The sequence below is a fragment of the Ruditapes philippinarum genome, unplaced genomic scaffold (genome assembly GCF_026571515.1).
Source record: "Ruditapes philippinarum isolate M1 unplaced genomic scaffold, ASM2657151v2 ctg8447_1_1_1_1, whole genome shotgun sequence".
In the NCBI taxonomy this organism is placed as follows: domain Eukaryota; kingdom Metazoa; phylum Mollusca; class Bivalvia; order Venerida; family Veneridae; genus Ruditapes; species Ruditapes philippinarum.
Window position 1 is genome coordinate 62,433 of NW_026852394.1, and position 20,590 is coordinate 83,022.

Consider the following 20,590-nt stretch of genomic DNA (forward strand, 5'->3'; position numbering starts at 1 on the left):
ATAATTTATAAGTTACCTATGATAAAATACTGATTTTGTAGTATTTATCATCATTTTCTTTTTACTGTGAGACTAACACAAGTATGGCTACTTTTTACATGTTTTTAAGTCTTTTTTTGGGATTTGCTTGGATTGTAAGTGTCAATTGCGATGTGAATTAGCATGAATCTGGAGGTGTGCTGCTTTAAAGTATGTTCAAAACATTATATTTTCAAATTTTGATTCTGATAAATAGATATCTGTAATAATATTTTTCATTTCAGGCAAATAGATGGAAGAAGAAAGGTTTATCGGTGGTACCATTGAAGTATGGTGTTCCATGGAACAAACAGAATTATGGGGTCAACATTGCTATATATTCTCAAGATGGTACTGTAGCAATATCACATGGTGGCATTGAAGTTGGGCAGGGAATTAATACAAAGGTTATGAATTGTTTTGACATGAAATTATTGAAAATTATACCAACTTTCCTCAAGATATTATGAATTCAATTTTTTTTAATATTTATTCACTACTTACCTTAAATATTTGTTCAAAAAGAAAATAAAGATGCTTACATTTTCTATATGTCACTTAATCAAGGAAAGGGCATTAAAATATTCTGAATGGATATTCTAACATTTATTTTCTTTTAAATCTTTTCACATTCAAGGTAGTACAGATGTTTTAACTAATGATAAAATAATTTGTTTCTCTCATGCATTAACAATGATTTTGTCATTGTAGGAATATTTCCAGCTTGGCATATGATTAGGATGACTATATTGTTATATAAACATTACCTTTTTTGTTTTATTTCCAGGCAGCACAAGTTTGTGCCTATGAGTTGGGGATCCCAGTGGAAATTATCAAAGTCAAAGCAACAAATACATTAACAGCAGCTGGTAGCTGCTTTACAGGCTCTAGTGTAACAAGTGAACTTGTAGCTAAAGTATGTCTTCTTCGTCATTGTAATAAAGTCTGGCAGCATGTCTTTGCTGTCACAATTATACTTTTGTCCCTAATTTTCCTATAATTTCAGACCTTAGCTATCGCTGTCATTCTTTTGTCTTTCTATCATTCTTTTGTACTCATTCTCATTTCTTTGACATCCATATCTTTCCTTCGCCCTTGTTGCCTTCACTCTCATTCCATTATCATCACTATCATTCCTTTGCCTTGAATTTTTCTTTGCTCTCATTGTCATATCTTTTAGAAATCTCTATGATTTTTTGGCATCTCTGTCTTAATTTAATTGTTTTTCCAAACTATCATTTCATTGCTTTCTCTGTTATTCTTTGGCTGTCATATTACTCATATGCCAGAAATGTCATTCTTTTACTGTCATTTTCATTCACTGGCTGTAAATATCATTTCTGTGGTTTGCATTATCATTCCTTTGTCATTACTTACTACAATTGTAAAGAATCACTTTCTTTCCATTTCCCTTTCTTTTATTACTTGGCCTTCACTATCATTTGTTTACTCTCACAATTATTCTGTTACACTGGCACTCATTGTTTCCCTCTCACGATCACTACTTTTAATAATTGTGCTCCCTGAATCTTTATTTTATGCCTTTACTGTCTTTGTCAGACAATTATCTTTGGTATATAGTGTGAGCGAAAGAAACTGCTGTCTTTAAGACACTTTAAACTCAGGTTTGCTGTTTCAACTCTCACTAGGAGATTTGTCTTCTATCAGAAGATCAGTGGTTCAACCAATAGTTTATGACATTGGTCACATGACCAACCCATGCACGCCGTTAAGCTAGTGTGAACTTAACTGTAAGATTTAAAACTCATCCAATTTAAAGAATTAATATAAAAAGAGAGAAGGGAAAGAAATAGATCTTAATTACCTATACTTTACTTACATATGTATTAAACTTTTCCTGCTATTAATTTGGGACAGTTTGATATGATTTTGGGTACATTATTATCCTGTGCTAAAAACTCACTTGTAAAAAGTAGTAACATTTCATTGTCAGAACTTATTGTCAGATAAAAGACATGAAAACAAAAACATGAGGAATATATATTGTGTTATCAAACTATTTTGCTAAAGAGCATCTGTGATCATTTTAGTACTTTCTTTCCACATTATAATTGAATATGATTTAACTTATCTTTGATTTAAATAGAATATGTCATAAGAAATATATGATCCAGGATTGTCAAATCACTAAAGTTTATTATTTTACATTACATTATAGAATTGCTTTGATCTTAAATATGCTATTTCATAATGCTCTCCATCTGATTTCAGTCAGTCATAAATGCCTGCAAGATATTGACTGACAGACTTGCACCTGTGCGGAGAAAGATGGGTAAACCTACCTGGCTAGAGTTGATAAATGAGTGTTATGTAGAGGGTATAGACCTTGCAGCACACAGCTGGTACAAACCTCATAGTGACGGTCACTACAAATATAATTCTTATGGTGTGACAGGCACTGAGGTTGAACTTGATGTACTTACAGGAGAACATGAGATAACACGTGTAGATATGTTGTTTGACTGCGGAGAAAGGTAGGTCCATGCTGGAAAACATGAGATAACACAGAGTGTAGGACAAAAGCCCCCTCCCATCAAAAATACAGGTAGGACAAAAGCCCTCCCCCCATCTTTTTTCACACCACAGGTGCTCAAATTTCACACAAACTTTTATATAAAATTGAAAACAATTTGTTTTAATATTTATTTATAATGTATATATTGAAGTGATAACAAAGTTAATGACAAAAATTAAATAATGCATGCATGCAATACTGAATTCATAGCTTTTCATATACACAACAAGGGTCAGAAGAGTAGTAATGCTTAATCACTTTTGTAAAGGGATCAAATTAATATCCTTAGCACTATGTCACCTACATGTGATGTCCATACATATCTTTTAAAAACATAAAAAACACAACTTTAATTCACAATGTAAATTTGACTGACCATGGGGGGGGGGTGGCTTTTGTCCTACCTTTACTTTTTTATTGGGGGGGCTTTTGTCCTATGTGTAAATTTCATGGGGGGCTTTTGTCCACCTTGACATTTTTAGACAGGGTTGGGGGGGGGGGCTTTTGTCCATATCCCGATCACACATGTAGATATGTTGTTTGACTTCGGAGAAAGGTAGGTCTGTCCTTCACTCGCATAATACATTGGTTATTATTTCTTCACCAGTTTTTAAGGTCGTAATTTGACAAGAGCTTTGTTTCTGTTCAGGGCTTACAGGGCTTTCACTAGGATTTTATGTAGGAGGCAATTTCGGATATTGAGGAGGCCAATTGAATTTAGCACGGAATGTGCAAAAATTCTAAGGGAGTTCAGGGGCATGCCGCTAGCCACCCTGGCCGCCTGTCACATGGTTTTCTAACATTATTTGGTTTGACAACAATACATCCGATATATACTTCCTGCTTCAGATACTTGAATTGTATTGGTTGAAGCTAAATAATTTGAACTGAAATGATGTCTTAAACTTTATTTGCATTGTCTTAACAATGAAGAATTTAGATATGCTATACTAATTATAGATTTAACAAAGAGATTTTGAATCGATTGGTGCTTATTATTTATCAACCTTTTAATGAATATTAATTTTCTCAGGAACTTTATGTCTAGCACTAACAATTTCAATTATATAAAATATGTCTGAAACGTAATATACTGCTGTCACTAATATACTGCTGTTACTAATATCCCAAATTAGTAATTTTAGCTGTCATTTGTTGAATACTGCGTGTTTGATACATGTAATTGTATTACATATTTTTATACGCCCGTTTGAAAAACGGGACGTATTATGGGAACGCCCCTGGCGGGCGGTCGGGCTGGCGGGCGTTCGGCGTCCAATTTTGTCCGGAGCATATCTCCTACATGTATGGAGGGATTTTAATGAAACTTCATAGAAATGTTCACCACTATGAGGAGCAGTGTCGCGCACATGAACCAGGTCTCTAGGTCAAAGGTCAAGGTCACACTTAGAGGTCATTGAAAAATGCTTGTCCGGAGCAAAACTTCCACATGTATAGAGGGGTTTCAATATTACTTGGCACAAATGTTCACCATTGTGAGGCGGAGTGTCGCGTGCAAGATTCAGGTCCTTGCGGCCAAGGTCAAGGTCACACATAGAGGTCAAAGTTCAGATAAAAATATGAAGATGTGTATATGGACCATTTAGTCATCATTTATTGAGGGATTGTAACACAAATGGTCATTATCAAGACTATGGCTGTGATAAATATAATTTAGGTCAATATATACAAGGTCAAGGTCACTAAAGATGATGAAATATCCAGATTTTGTAAATAGAATTTAATCAAAGGGCAACAACAAAGTTATTACTTTGTTCATAAATGACTTACACAATTACTCCCCTTGATCTACTTTCACTTTCAATTCTAAAAATAGAATTTAATCAAAGGGCATAAAATAATCCTCTTTCTTGGACTTGAGTATGTTCTAAAGAATGTAACATTTATTTACACATGTTTCATTCATTGGTCAAGATTCTTAACTGTGATAACTATGGTGTTCTGTAGACTTGGTATTTGTTCATAAAGATCATACAGTAATTACCTTATCAAATGTAAATACTTTCTCATAGAAATTTAATTATATTTTAATTTTCAAGTAAATATCAGTTCAGCTCATTCAAAGATTAAGAATTGTAATGAAATGTATTTCCCTAGAATAAAATCTTAAATCAGAATTTTTTAGTTATTAAATTACAATTACATGTACTTTTTATCTTCCCTACTCAGGGTTGTCATTAAGAGGCGGCAGGAGGCCAAAATGCCTGTCTCAAATGCATTATGGGCCGCCTCAAAATTAAGAAAACACTCTTTGTTATGCATGATAAAGACAGAAATGACCGCCTCAAGTTCAAAACAAACCTTCTGCAAAAAATGTTAATGACAACCCTGCCTACTGATTTGTTTTAAGGTTCATTTAACAACACAGTGCCAAGGATAAAAACTTGCTTGCTAGATAACACTTATCCATAATGCCCCCATCTCCATCTAAAGCTTTCGTAAACGGGCGTATTTTGTGACTATGGCACCCTTGTTGAATTTATATTAACCAAGACAAAGTAAAATTTGAGCATTGATTTTTTTAGTGAGAATTGATAATGAAACTCACTTAGTGTCATATTTTGAACATACTTTAAATATACATGATGAATAAGTTTAAATACCATATTATAAATATTTGTTAAAATGTCATTGAGCAATAGTTGTTAGCAAGATCATTTTGGGTGCATTTGCATCCCCTTAATATACTTACATAGATACATCACAGTTTTGCATATTTACAATATCACCATACAAAACATGAGATAAGATAACTAGTTATATAAACAGTCACATGAACTAGTGAGGGAGAATATATTAAATGTGAAAGTTATTTCAATCTTCATAACATATTATAATTTATAAGTGATTCAGATTGCGGCTTTGCATAATTTAAAGCAGCACGCCTCCATGTTAATGCTAATTTTCATGCAAATTTTGAAAATGTTTTTCGAAGTAAAATATTATGAAGTGAACAAAGAAAGTTATAAACACATTGCAATCGGCACTTACAATCAGAGTAAATTACCATAAAGAAGTAAAAATAAGCAAAAATAGTATCTACTGCATTAGTAACACAGTAAAAATATAGTGATAAATAATGCAAAAAAAAAATCATTAATTGCACATAAGATATAAATTAACAGTTAAATCTTTAATCTGTTCACTTTTCTTAAAATCTTAGTACGTTTTTCTCAAGTTTAATTTTCTTGAAATATTTTGGCTCATCTGGAGGCATGCAGCTTTAAGGTGATCATTGAAAGTCTATCTACCTGACAAATTGTGATGGTTTTAGTTCAACTGAGCACTTTGTCCTTACAGGTTAGCAAAAGTAATGACAGTGTATGTCCATCACTATCCACAATTTCTTTTAAAAAATATGTCCTCCTAAACCACTTAATGAATTTTGATCAAACTACACAAGAATGAGGAACAATCATCTATAAAAAATATGTAAATGGTTTCGGTCAAATGCATAAGTAGGTCATAGTAGCTAAAATATATACTTTAGAAATGTTATCTTTAATACATGTAATATTCTTCTCGGAAGCTATAATAAATACTTTCAGGGATCACTGGAATCTATGCCTAATCAAACGTTACTTTCTTAGGTGCATTATGTCTAATATTGCATTGAACTAAACACGGGCTACAGGGAGTAATATATTAAAACATTTCATGAATGAGTCAATTTCCTATGTCTAAATTATATATTTGTGTAACAAAGTTGAATAATTGCAAACAAAAAAATGAAAAAGATATAAGCAAAATGATGAAATGACATGGAAAATGTAGCTTTGAAACATAAGTATACAAATATATATAGTATCTATGGAAACAGTATTAAAATACACCAGGTTTATGCGAGATATATGATAATGAATATGTTTTATTAGCGTCGTTATTTATTCTCATAAGTATACAACGTTTTTCTTCTTGTGTTAAGCTTATAAAAATTTCAACTGATCTTCAGAATTTTACTAGATGTAGATCATTAAACGGTCGCATTTTAACATGCATCATTTAACGCAAATTATGGCATGATGCATATGAACTGAACGATTGCACCAATGTTACTGACAACGAAGTGAGTGATAATATTTGACTGTAAACAATACTTCTGAATACTTATTGATAAGCATTAAACTACATGTATAACAAACACATATTGCTTTAAATCCAACGAAAAAAAAAACAGGATTTTTTTAGGTTTTAGAACGTCTCATAAACACACAGAAATTCAGATTTTCTGTGATAGCAAAGAAAGTCATTCCCCACATTAAAATGTTTTGTATCTTAGAAATGTTATGTAATGTTGAAGTTACACTGTATGGAAATTGTACAAGCCCTCCGTCCTGCTGTATTCATCTCCCCTTGTACCGTACATGGTTACATCATATCCTTTTTCTGGTGTTGTAACTTTGCCTGTAAAGGTAGTGCCTTGCTTCAAAAGTAACGTATCCATTACCCGAATGACTTGCAGATAGGGTGCTGAGATACGAAACTGAATTTTAGTTTTAGAAGGGAGGTTACCCCTGCGAGGCTCATGCAAAATGCATTTTTCAACAGACGCTGCTTTATATTCAAGTGGGTATTCATGGATTTTGTCTGTAACTTCAGTACATTTGAAACTGTATTCCAATACATGTGGTATGTTTTCATTCCTATCATTCGACGCAAGTTTACCAAATATGCTTAGCTGGTACATACCCGGCTTTTGTGGATGAACTAATATCTTATAAACATCATTTTCTTGATAGCCAAATGTTGCATTTCTTTGTTCTGTTAACCAGTTACCTTCTTTATACATTAATCTGGAACTGAAATTGATATCTTCTTTTTCATGGCTTTTGAAAGTCATTTGTAATTCATTTTTCATTTCAAAATATGCTATTGTATGACTTACCGCCTGCACTCCTATTTTGAAAGCCTCTGGACTATATTCTAGGTTTTTATTAAACTCTTCCAGACTTAAAGGTTTAGATAACAATTGCCATTTCTGACTTTCTTGTAAATTATCATCCATGTATGGAAAATGAGCAGAAACAAATTGCTTTGGATCAGTAAGGAAGTAGAAGTCATCAAACTTCTTTTCATAGTCATTTGTTTCACTATCAAGGTGACCTGAACCCCATGTACTGTCTAAAAGGTACCATTTTCCTTCAAGTTGGACGGCATTCCAGGCATGATCTGTTTCCGTGTTTAAAGTCAGTTGTTTTGATGGTGAATAGCCATAGCCTTTGGCAAATCCAGATAGTTTCTTTACAGGAATTCCAGCTTTGCTTTGAAAAGATTTATATTATATGTTAAATTTAATAAATAGATATCAATTAACTTAAACTAAATGATAACTGTACAGATTTTCAGGAATCACTGAGTATTTCAAATCATTTAATCTGTACTGTTTCTCAGAACGTTATTCGGTACACTTGGATGATTGTGAGCTAAAAAGTGCTATTGACAAGTAAATGTTTGAAAAAGAATTTGAGGAAATGGGAAACTCACCAAATTTGGTACAAATACTTATACGAAAAGTACACACGAGACCGCTATAAAAATTCCAACGTAGTGGAGAATAATTAAGAAGGCTGCCACATTAACGAGTATTTACAATTACAAAAACACTCACTTTCACAAAAATAACATCATTAATCAATAGATTGTAGGATGCCGAAAGATAAAAAACATGTTTTTATCTATACTTTGATATAGCTTCGTTACCTAAATTCTGTTTATTTGAAATATTATCATTATGTTAGTTTGACAAAATTTCGCGACTCTAAGTTTAAGGTGAAATAATTGGACATTCTTTAAATACATTTTAATACATTAACAGACTACATACATAAAGTATGATAAAGTGTAAGTTCTGCTACATTGACTAACGCTGCCTTTAAAATATAACGTCTATCAGCTACTGTTCTAAGTTAGTCCTTTTGATGAAGCAGTTCCCTCATATTATTTACTACTAAATGCCACATTTATAACAATTCTGTACCCTTTTGGTACTTAAAAGGCTTTTGTTCGGCAGGATATTGTGGTGTCGTGTATGCTGAATGCTTTTTAGGTCTTAACTTTTGTAACACAGACAAATATAATTGGGTTATACATACAGTATCATCATGGTCAACGTATATTTCTTTGAATTAAAGTTTAAACTTCATTTTACTCATGAATTATTAAATGCATTATTCCAGTTAAATTTCTGTAAATATTCATACAGTATGACTTAGGCAGGTTGGAGTTGAAAGGACTTAAATCTTTGACACATCGGGACTTTTCTCAATTTAATGACAAAATTTAGAGCTGTCAACGTTAACAGGCGAGTTACAAAAGGCATTACAAAAGGAAAGGGCGATTATCATTATAGTAAACAAGAACAACAAGGAAAGGTAGCGTTCAATGAACTCAACTCCTACACGACCCAGCAACAAGGACCAGCAGCCTGGAGCCCAGGAGGACCCCAAACAAAAACAGGACAGGGCACAAGGCAGAGCACGGACAGGACAATCACCCAATAATACATGAAAGGAAATAATAATAACCGATAAGGAAATAAAATGCAATTGATTGATTAATAGGCCCACAAATTAAAAGGGCATATGGGCTGAAGGGAAGGGGACTTGAAGTATGGTTAACAGGAGGGTTAAGTTAAAAAATAAACCTAAGGGCAAAAGGGAAGATACTTACCATAGACGAGAAAGCAACAAAGGACACAAACAAAAGTGTCACCAAAACAATATGAAACAACTAAAAATACATTTGAGGAACACAGAGGGGCGCCGCCTTGGAACAGGCAGCAGCACAAGTTCTGCTGGCGGGTTTAAACCGGTTAACAATGCACTAAACCATTATCTAAGCCCTACCATGTTGCTATAAACGTGACAGTGTAAATAAAATGAATCACAGCCAAGTGAAATTCTAACAGTTGTTATGGTAACTTAAGATACAAAATACCGAAATGATCATATAGAAACAGATATAAGAAAACCCAATGACAATATTTAAATTACTCAATGTCTTAAAGGAAGACAGAGCAGCAAGAAAATCACTTACAAGGGCCCGACGCAGCAAGGCAGTAGAAGAACATTAAGGCTATTCAGTCCTACAGGACTTTAAGAAGTAACCATCATGGAGGCTCCCTCTTGGTTGTCAGATGTACTCAAAAGAGAAAAGCGTAACGTCAAACTGTAAAAGGGTTGAACACTAAGCATGCAGTATGTCTAAAATAGAAGGATCATAACCTCTTTTAATAAAACATTTAATAGTTTTTGTAAAGACAACAGATACAGTACAATGACCCAAGATCTTACAAAGTTTGTAATTTATAGATATACCAGCTTACAGTAAATATATCCCCTTTGATTATCAAGCGGCACCGTCAAATGAAACTAATTCGTACCGTTTAACAGTGTTTATTTTCAAATACAATCAGGCAAATTGATCGGAAACAATTTGAACATTTATCAGATATTTGAAGGCATAGAAAGGCTCAGAACAAACGGCCAGGTAATGAACACCTGTCATATAATTTGATCGGTAATTGTCTCCGCGGCCGGAATAGGTGTGAAAATATGCCTCAAGATTGAAGGTGTAAAAATAATCAAAGGACTTTGACTTATTTATGGTAAATTGTACTTAAGCTATTCTACACAGAATACACAGTTTCACCAGTATTGAATCATTTTAATAGTTTTATAGCAGTTTGAACTTGTTTCAGGAGGCTTTTCAATGAAATCGGCCATTTTTCACAATATGCTCATGCGGTAAAAGGTTTAAAAGGCAAAATTTAAATTGCTGGTGTCTGGTATTGTGTAAGTAAGTTTTATTACGGCTATGACAAGTGCATATGGTGAGGTTTTAAATTTAGAAGCATTAGTAGATGTTCTTCGATATGACTCGTTCATACCATTCCATAAAAGCTTCATATTGCCCGAAGTAAAGAAATGTATGTGTCTTTAACCAGAAACAATGGGTTTTGAAAATATTGGTTTGACAAATTTCTGCTTTTTTAACTTTGAGAAGTCTTTTTCAGTCATCACAACCTCATTCTCATTCCTTTTCTGTTAGATGCGTACAAAATGTGTCCAACAAGTGTAAATGAGGCTTGTAAACATCCTGCATTGCGGGTTCGGATTTGAACTCTATTTATACGGCAAATCCTTTTGCTAACCATTGACGCTAGTGTTATTTACATGCTATCTCGTTGTTGTTAGGCTTGGTTCAATTTTTGTCATTTCCGTTTTATCTTAAAAGTGTAGCAGTTTTACAAGTGACTGTCATGGCAACCATCTAAGTATAATTTGAAATTGGTATCATACCAAAAATGTTTTTGTGTTTTTCTTTGCATTTTTGCCAAGTTTGATGCTGTTCCCGTTAATTGAAGAATTTTGACATTTCTGTGTGACCAATTGACTAGACTTTAAATGCACTCTTCTATATAGAAATACATATGATAATAAAAGCTTAAGTAGTTAAGCTTTTTAGCATTGCATTATTTGTTGAAGAATATATTGTTGTTTATACATCATAATTGTAATTATTTAATTGTGATTTGTAGTAACAGTTCCATTAACCTCACCTGCATAACAATTCAAATACACAGGCATAGCCTTCGCACACACTTTTGCCGTTTTTCATCACTGATTCCGCATCATTTGGAGCTGACTCCGCTCTTCCGAAAAAACCATCAACATCATATCTAGAACAGATATCAGAGTAATTTATCCTAATGATTCTTTAATTAGAAATAATTGAAATATTGTGTTTTGGAATTGTTGTCAATATGCCCAAACTGTTGAATACATTGCGTGACATTGACCTAGCATAACTTGCAACTTGTTATAGATATTCTAACGATGAAAAGCATGTTGCTTTAGAAAAGTAATTATAATCCCAAAATATTTTAATCATATGTGAATCATTTATCCCTAAGTGGTTCTTATGAATCGGTTTTAAGTTCTCAATATCACTCAACACACCATACATATGCTGAAACTGGATAGGGAAATTTTATACGAACAAGAACCTTCCTATATGACATTCTTTCTGAACGCATTTACATTAATTTGATTAAAAATATTTGATATTTTTTATCCTTGGTTAGGTACACAATCATTTAGAATACAGTATATCATTATCAAATATTTTTGTTTTACTTTATGTTTTCGGAGCTCCAAACAAAAAACCCTCGTGCCAGCATTCTTGGATCTTTTGAAACTGATGACAGATATGCTACGAGTTCTTCTGCAGAATTCTTCAAACGGCTTGGTGCCTGTATAAAGAATAATCAGGGAAAATATTAAACCAAAAATTAGAGAAAAGCAGAACCCCTCAAAAAGCCCAACACGGCAGAATTTAACTAAAACGGAAAAAAATATTTATATGTTTTTAGTTCAATTTTTAACACACTTGTTATTTTGTTCAATTTTAACATGCAGTACATGATGTAAAGTAACAACATTTTTTTAATTAGTGATTGTTAGTTCGATCTGCGGACGAGGCGATATTTGTCGTTAACAATTGGTCTCGGATAGGCATTTGTCTCTAAATGCTTATTTAGAAACTATGTGAAATAAGTAATTAATCACTTACGGAGAAATTGGTAATTACTCGTTAGTTAACAAGGACAGCTTGCTAAACTGACCGACCACCAAGATGTAACCAATGTTTGAAAAGTGGCATCAAACCAGACAAACAAACGAAATATCGTGTAAGAGTTGATCATACATATAGAATGCTTGCATTTTAACACAAGCATTTAAACATAATTTAAATGGTTAAATCTGTTAAAATTCACTGACATGTATCACTAGAATATATTGCATCACATTGAAACTGAACCAACCTTTCTTGCATGCTGATCTATTAATTGGTAATCGTTTTTCTCTTTCGCGCTGTTTTGATTCTTGTTTGAAGTTTTATTTGTATCTATTTGGCTGTTGGGTTTCACAACAGGATCATGAATAGTTTCCGGCTTAGAATTTCCACAACCCATATTTATCACCTATTGCGAGAATTTGTATAAGCTATTGATAAAATTAGATTAAATCATATTAGTTTTCTTATGGTCAAGTTCAAGGTGAGAAGTTTAAAGCACTACCTCTCAAGATTCATGCTAATTTTAATGAAAGTTTTGAAAATTTATTTAAAAGTAAATTATTTTGAAGTAACCAAAAGGAAGCAATTTACAAATTACAAACATAACTAAATTACCAAATGAGGTCAAAATATTATTCCAAAATTGGCCTGTACTGCTTTACGAACGCAGCAGAAATATGGTAATATTAATACTGAAAAAAAGATCATTATTCGCACATAACAGTTAAGATTATTTCTTAAATCTTGAATCTTCATTCTTATTCATTTTAATTGAATTTACTTCAAATTCAAAATATATTGTATAATTATTTGAAAATTGTTATTTTTCTTCTTTGTCACTATAAATGTAATCTTCTTTAAACTTAAGATTATTTTTCTTTGTTACACTCACATCATGTATGAAAATGTTCATAAGTCTTGCTACTTTATTTCAAGAGCAGTGTCTCCTTTTTAGTTTAAGAATTTCGCTTTTAAAAATTTTATACTCTGGTAACGACCAGGGATGTTTAAAGATTGATCCTCAGTCTAAGTAAGTGTCTGTCAGTCCGTCTGTTTGTCTGTTCCAAAAAACTGTTTCCTGCGATCACTTAAAGAATTTGGAAATGCTCCAATAAAGAATTTGGAACATTTGGAACATTTCCAACAAATTTACTTACACCGCCTCCGTGGTCGAGGGGTTAGAGTCGATGACTTCTAATTCAGTTACCTCTCTGGCGTGGGTTCGATCCCCGGGACATGCTTTGGTAGTTGAGCGCGGAGGAAGGTAGTCTAGTACTGGTGTAACTCTCCAGGAACGATTGTTAGGAAACTACCCGCCTATATGACTGAAATACCGTTGGGGAAAGGCGTAAAATGAAACAAACAAACAAATTTACTTTAAAAAGAGAAAAGTTAAAACACTAGTTTTACATATTCATCCTGAGAAAATCAAATCTTTTGATCTTGTATAGACATCATTTCCTTACTATGCAGGGAAACTTAACACATTACTATTATACCGACATACTGAGAACTCCAAAGATTTAAGTTCATTCATGTCATTCAATGGAATAATTCAATGGCCAATTGCCCTTTAGAATGTTGCTTGGGTTCTAATCAGTTGGGGTTGCAATACTATGGTAATTGCTTTTTTTTATCCGTTGCTTTTTTAATCCGTCCCCTGCCCCCCCCCCCCCAAAAAAAAAAAAAAAAAAAAAAAAATATGATAGTATATATTAAATTACTATTTCCACAATTTTGATTCCTTCAAGATAATATTAAATAATTGCTAGTTATTGTTATCAATATTCTCTCCTGATATTCGTACAATTTAGAAAATTGTTGCATTCGGCAAGATTTCTAGTTAAGCAATGTTTGATAATAAATCAACTGTATTTAAACAATTGTGTTTTTTTATAAGTATTTGATTTATTTTGAGTATTTATCATAATAATATATACAAATACAAACAAAAAATTAGAATGCTATTGATGTATTGACATTTATTATCAAAATAATTATGAACTCGAACTTCAAGTCAAAAGTGTTAACAATTCATAAATGTTTAAAATACTGTACTTACTTAATTAACTTTATTCATTAGATAATGATATCCAAAACAGAAGTATTTGGTTTCGTAAACTTTGTCAAAGACATTAAAAAAACAAGACAAATATAAGACAGCCAATGAATATGTTCTGAATTATTGAAGATTGGATTACAAAAGGTGTGTAAGTATATAATTATTGTAGACAATTGGTTTGCTACCGTGTTGAACAAAAGATTATTTCATGCAAGATATAATATTCTTCTATACTACTTTGTTAAATAAAATACTTTAAGGCGTAATAATGTTTTGCTTCGCTTCATCTCTCCGAAGCAAAATATAGCTTATATTTAATTGATTTAATTTTAGAATTATGATGCTACTAAAGCGATACACTTATATTTCAAAAATAAAGATTGGCCAATTAAAGGTTTTCGTTATTCTATCAAAATATGTACGCAAATCTCATAAATATTTACCTTTTAAGTTTTATAATAGAGCTCTAATTAAACTCTAAATAAAATCAATATCTGATTAACAAACTCATTCCTGATGCCTTTGTTGATTGTTATATTTTTATCATTTCGCTGAAAAACCTTACATTATTCAATTGATTATGTGTTTTTAATTTATCATTGTTTTGGCATGTACTGAATAAACACGGCAGCAAATTATCCACTCAATATTTTGAATGTATGTTAAAATGTTATTCTGAAATGGCAATTTAATTTCATTTTGGCCAAAAAGGCATTTCTCAAGTTTTCGTTATCCAAGAATCACTGAACGAATTTTCCCGCCTTATTTTGCTTACATTATGAGACTATCCCTTCGTTCATTTTAGTGGAGACAAACTAGTTAATGTATTGTTTACGGCGTAAACAGTAGTAATTTATTAAGAGACCGATAGTTTCTGGTATTCAGAGACAAACCGCAGTTATACGAGGGTGGTTAAAAATGTAAATCAATGAAATTTTGTACACACATAAACAATTATGTTTTGGATGTTTCAGTCATATTCTTTAAAATTGAATAAAAAAGATTCACATGACAATGCTCAGTAACTTTTAAATGCCTCTAATAAACATTTTTAGAATAAAAAGGTTAATATCATTCAAATGTAAATTTTCTTTACCTTTAACTCAGTTATTCACTACAGATCAATTACATTAGGCTCTCCCAAAAGAATGAAAAGCTTTCCAACAAATATAAACAAAGTCTTTTTGATGAAGTGTCATAATTCATAACGACTTGATAAAATTGTGAAAAATGTTAAGACAAACGAATTTACCACTCACCCTCTTTGTTACCTTACTTAAACTACATTATTAGTGCTAGGCTTTTGTTTTTAATAACTAAATTGTGATGTTTAAAGGACACCGGCTGTGTGACTTTAACAAATCATCATATATCATCACAAACATTACAGCGAGGACTGAAATTGAAATTTATTTGCTGATTTCGCAATAAAATCAAACCATAGAAATTCATCATAAAGTTCCTCTCTTACTTTCAAAATGGAACACTAAATTTTGACGCGACGTTCATCCATTGTTTCCTTTAACAAAACTATTCATTAGGAGAGTAGCTATGGGTATTTTTATAGCATTGCTTCACCTTTGTCCGTTATAGACTACAATTAATCAACTGCTTAACATTGTTATAATAACTGTCTAATAAGACATGCACTCATTTTAAAGAACTACATGGTATTTATGTAAATGAGCTAATACCTGAACCAATTCATTAAAAATTTTGCTTTCGTTGTACTCATACACGTGATATTACCATGGTCACAGCACTGTTTGTCGATTTTGATCATAGTTTAAAAATTTGTAGGACTCAAAGTTTGTTGTTACGTTAAGAAAAAGACATGTAAGGACCATTTTTACCATGCTTAGTTCTTGTTTAGTCTGCAGATTACACTGTTTGATTTGATTTTAATAGTAGTGAACCATTGACAAATATGTCTGCTGTTCTAATGTTAAGGTTGTTAAGTAATTTTAGGTGACCAATAAAGATACCCCCAGTTAGGTATTATGCACTAAAAACCTATAAGTTTAAAGTTGATCATACTGATTAATTTACTGATCGCTCTTGTTAAGCCCAGAAGCTTATCGGTCTAATCAACAGAATATTTTTAAAATTGCCACTAAGCATACCACTTGATATAAAAATATAGATGTAAGTACTTTAAGTTTATTGATTTCAATGGTCATGTTTATAAAAAAATAATTTAGTTATTGGTTTTGAAAATATTCAAGTTTTGTTGAATTTTATTCCGTGCCTGAAGAAATGTTTTATAATGCACATACCTAGAAGACACCAGATTGGTAAATCATTGTTATATATGGACTAACCCTTACACAAAATATATCGTCGCAACAATTAAAAGTTATAGGATGAAAATGAATATTTTCAATAAGTTGGATTTTCTCAGATAAAGAAACATATTTATGTCCCATGTACATTTATAAAGCTAAGATTTATCTTAAGTATTGATAACATTTAATTTTCAATAATATCCAACCACCGTGTGTGGGATAATAGCTTTAAATAATTTTTAGCTCACCTGAGCAATGCTCAGGGTGAGCTATTGTGATCGCCCTGTGTCCGTCGTCCGTCGTCGTGAGTCGTGCGTCGTGCGTCGTCAACTTTTAACATAAACAACATCTCCTCTGAAACCAATGACTGCACATCAACCAAACTTTACAAAAATGATCCTTGGGTGGTCCCCTTTCAAAGTTGTTCAAATGGTTCCGGTCTGTTGCATATGTAGGTCACAGGGCCAGAAAAGGATTTCAAAAAACACAAAATTAAAAAATCTTCTTGTCTGAAAGTACATGGGCCAGAGCTTTGATTTTTTGTATATGGTATCATCTATGGGTCCTCTACCAAAGTTGTTCAAATTTTGTCCCTAGTGTCAAAATTGGCTCCGCCCCGGGGGGGGGGGTCATAGGTTTTTCCTTATATGTCTATAGGTAAATCTAAAAAAATCTTCTTCTCTGATTTGGCAAAGGCTACAGATTAGATATTTGGCATGAAACATTGTGTAGTAGACCTCTATCAAGATTGTTCAAATAATGGCCCTAGGGTCAAAATTGGCCCCGCCCTGGGGGTCATTGATTTTCATTACATACATATAGTGAAAACTTGAAAAATCTTCTGGTCTGAAACTAAATGGCCTAGAGCTTTGATTTTTGATATATGGTATCATCTATGGGTCCTCTACCAAAGTTGTTCAAATTTTGTCCCTAGTGTCAAAATTGGCCCCGCCCAGGGGGGTCATAGGTTTTTCCTTATACGTATATAGTAAAATCTAAAAAAATCTTCTTCTCTGATTTGGCAAAGGCTACAGATTAGATATTTGGCATGAAACATTGTGTAGTAGACCTCTATCAAGATTGTTCAAATAATGGCCCTAGGGTCAAAATTGGCCCCGCCCCGGGGGTCATTGATTTTCATTACATACATATAGTGAAAACTTGAAAAATCTTCTGGTCTGAAAGTAAATAGCCTAGAGCTTTGATATTTGGTCTTTGGTATCATCTGAAGGTCCAATACCAAAGTTGTACAAATTTTGTCCCTAGTGTCAAAATTGGCCCCGCCCCGGGGGGTCATAGGTTTTTCTAATATGTATATAGTGAAACATAAAAAAATCTTCTTCTCTGAATTGGCAAAGGCTACAGGTAAGATATTTGGCATGAAACATTGTGTGGTAGACCTCTACCAAGATTGTTCAAATAATGGCCCTCGGGTCAAAATTGGCCCCGCCCTCGGGGGGTCATTGATTTTCATTATATACATATAGTGAAAACTTGAAAAATCTTCTGGTCTGAAACTAAATGGCCTAGTGCTTTGATATTTGGTCTATGGTATTATCTATAAGTCCAAAACCAAAGTTGTTCAAATTTTGTTCTTAGAATAAAAATCAGCCCCGCCCTGGGGGTCATTGATTTTCCCTATATGTATATAGTAAAAACTTAAAAAATCTTCTTTTAAAGAACCCAAAGAGCTAGAGCTAAGATATTTAGCATGAAACATCTTCTAATGGGTATCTACCAAGTTGTTCAAATAAAAGCCCTGGGGTCAAAATTGGCTCCGCCCCAGGGGGTCATTGATTTTCCCTATATGCATATAGTAAAAAATTTCTTTTAAAGAATGCAAAGAGCTCGAGCTAAGATATTTAGCATGAAACATGTTCTAATGGATTTTTTTTAATGCGTTTATTTAAGGTCGCCGCCGGAAAGCCCATATGGGCGACCGTACACTCAAGTCGGGTCATCCTAGAGCGTCCCGCCGAGATTTTTCGTCGATTTTTTTTCCAGCTTTATTGGTGGAGGAAGACCCCAGGTGCCCCTCCGGGCATTATTTCAGGCACGAGCGGGCACCTGGGTAGAACCACCGACCTTCCGTAAGCCAGCTGGATGGCTTCCTCAAATGAAAGATTTCGACCCGAGTGAGGATCGAACCCACAGTGGTGAGGGACCTGTGATCTCAAGTCAGCGACTTTAACCACTCGGCCACGGAGGCCCCTTTCTAATGGATGTCTACCATGTTCGTTTAAATAAGAGCCCTGGGATTTAAACTGGCCCCGCTACAGGGGCCTATATACAGGTGAGCGACTTTGGGCCATCATGGCCCTCTTGTTTAAATTTCAAAGAAAACAGTGATATTGAAATCATTGATTATTAAAATTATACAGGATTTTATAATATTTTCATGTTTAAATATGATTTACTAACCTTATTTATTATAGAAAATTTAAAAAAGATTTTATTTGATAATATATATTGATATTGTATTTTTGACCAATGTGTCTCAAATGATAAAGTAGGTGCAGAGATGGATGGCCCTATGTACTAAAAGTGATTGTGCTTAAAAGCGCTGTCTTATCTTTTGACATATTTTCATTATAAAGTGTTTTTGCTATGATGGCTTTCGTTGTAGTTGTAATATAATTTTAAATGGTTTGAAGTATATAAACACGTACCAACCGCAAATTAACGATATAAACAATAATGACATATTGGTACTCGAAACTCACAGGATGTTTTAGCTGAAAGAGATAAATAACTAAAATTTCCATAAAGGTGTAACACCGTTTATTTGCGATTTAAGCTCCTGTGATATTAATTTTGGTTTGGCATGTTTGAGATCATGCAAAAATTTAATGAATTTTATTAAAAAGTTTTCAATTTGCTTACTTGTATAAAACTATGTCTATATGTAACAAATATCCTTAAATCGACATCTTAAAATAATTTTCTTACGCTACAAGGTCTAGACCTAAAATATATTTGATGTTTAGGACTGTGAATACATGTAGTTATGTTAAAGTCACTCAGGTTATTGTAGTTTAGATGAATTTACCTGCTTTTAGTCAAAAAAAATTTTTTTTTTAGAAATAGCTTAAACGTCTGTTATGTAGTCACACATGAACTTATGACTTTATTATAATTATGTTTTTGAATTTCTTCCTTAAGATTTTGATTTTTTTAAAGTTGTCAATAGTAGGTTTTAATCTCGTTTTATACATGCTCTGAAAGTGTAAAATAAATCGTATCTTTATCTTTTGCGATATGCGTTCACTTGTAATAGAGGAAAATATAATTGCAAACATTTACATGCAGGCTATTGCCATTATACCTCATTGTTGTTATACAGGTATGCTGATACTTTAGATATCAATAGGCCTAAGTCTTGACTCTATCAGAAGAAGTGAATGTATTACTTACTCGGTTCGCGCTGAAAACCTCTTGTCAACGATTCAAGGCCACCAAGACACTTTTATCAATAACATTCAGTAATAATATACTTTGATTTAAAAGAAAAAAAAAACATCAGCAAAATAACAATTCCAGTCTGTTGATTTATCAAACTAAACGAAAGGCCAATGCCTTCGAAGAATTTACCACTTGTAAGAGTAATTTTCTTCAGACTCTTCGCGAAAAATACAACTTGGATGTATAATAATTCGAACTTTTGAAAAACTCATGTTTAAGCATTCACAAGTAATTACGCTTGTATAACATGACGAAATATCTTAAGAAATATGTGAGTTGATTATAGTGGTGTAAAACAATATGTAACAATAGATGGCTTCTGTCAACAAATATAGAATGTTCCACCACTAAGCTTGAAAGACGCAACATGACCTTAAATCTGTCGGATTAAAAAAGACATAAAACCGTATCTGCACTATATTGCTTGAAAATAAGTTGTTTTTAACTTATTTCATTTTGCTGTTTTTCAGTATAAACCCATTTTTAGACATTGGCCAAGTAGAGGGAGCTTTTGTAATGGGCATAGGTTACTGGTTATTGGAGGAAACAATTTATGATGAAAAGACTGGGAAGAACCTCACCAATGGAACATGGGTATTTTACTTTAGTTTCACTTTTTACTTCATC

At 32.8% G+C, this 20,590-nt stretch overlaps 2 protein-coding genes across 3 annotated transcripts in view; one reads left to right on the forward strand and one right to left on the reverse strand.

Moving 5' to 3' along the window:
• Positions 1-20,557, forward strand: part of LOC132758938 (uncharacterized) — a gene marked incomplete at its 3' end in the record, with an annotated part of 48,766 nt that extends 28,209 nt beyond the window's left edge. The window contains 4 exon segments of the mRNA XM_060750649.1: positions 264-425; positions 806-934; positions 2,251-2,513; positions 20,434-20,557. Of these exon segments, the coding sequence (XP_060606632.1) occupies positions 264-425; positions 806-934; positions 2,251-2,513; positions 20,434-20,557 (678 nt within the window).
• On the reverse strand, positions 5,052-15,723 carry LOC132758922 (kyphoscoliosis peptidase-like). 2 transcript variants are annotated; one of them, XM_060750630.1, is made up of 5 exons: positions 14,217-15,723; positions 12,402-12,560; positions 11,713-11,828; positions 11,136-11,255; positions 5,052-7,836 (listed from the first exon to the last, which is right to left on the reverse strand). In XM_060750630.1, exons 2-5 carry the CDS (start codon positions 12,549-12,551, stop codon positions 6,876-6,878), a joined length of 1,347 nt encoding a protein of 448 aa, XP_060606613.1. In that variant the 5' UTR covers positions 12,552-12,560; positions 14,217-15,723; the 3' UTR covers positions 5,052-6,875. The 2 variants fall into 2 exon arrangements, with proteins under 2 accessions (XP_060606613.1, XP_060606621.1); XM_060750638.1 differs by lacking the exon at positions 14,217-15,723 and adding an exon at positions 13,312-13,801.
• Positions 20,558-20,590: the final 33 nt, after the last annotated feature.

Bases quoted from the DNA above. Each gene is read 5' to 3' on its own strand.
- LOC132758922 (XM_060750630.1), bottom strand. From the start codon at position 12,551: ATGGGTTGTGGAAATTCTAAGCCGGAAACTATTCATGATCCTGTTGTG. The intron at 11,256-11,712 runs GTAAAACAAAAA...TATCTGTTCTAG, and splicing joins TGGAGCTCCGAAAACATAAA to ATATGATGTTGATGGTTTTT. The intron at 7,837-11,135 runs GTGAGGTTAATG...ATCTTTTCAAAG, and splicing joins GTATTTGAATTGTTATGCAG to CAAAGCTGGAATTCCTGTAA.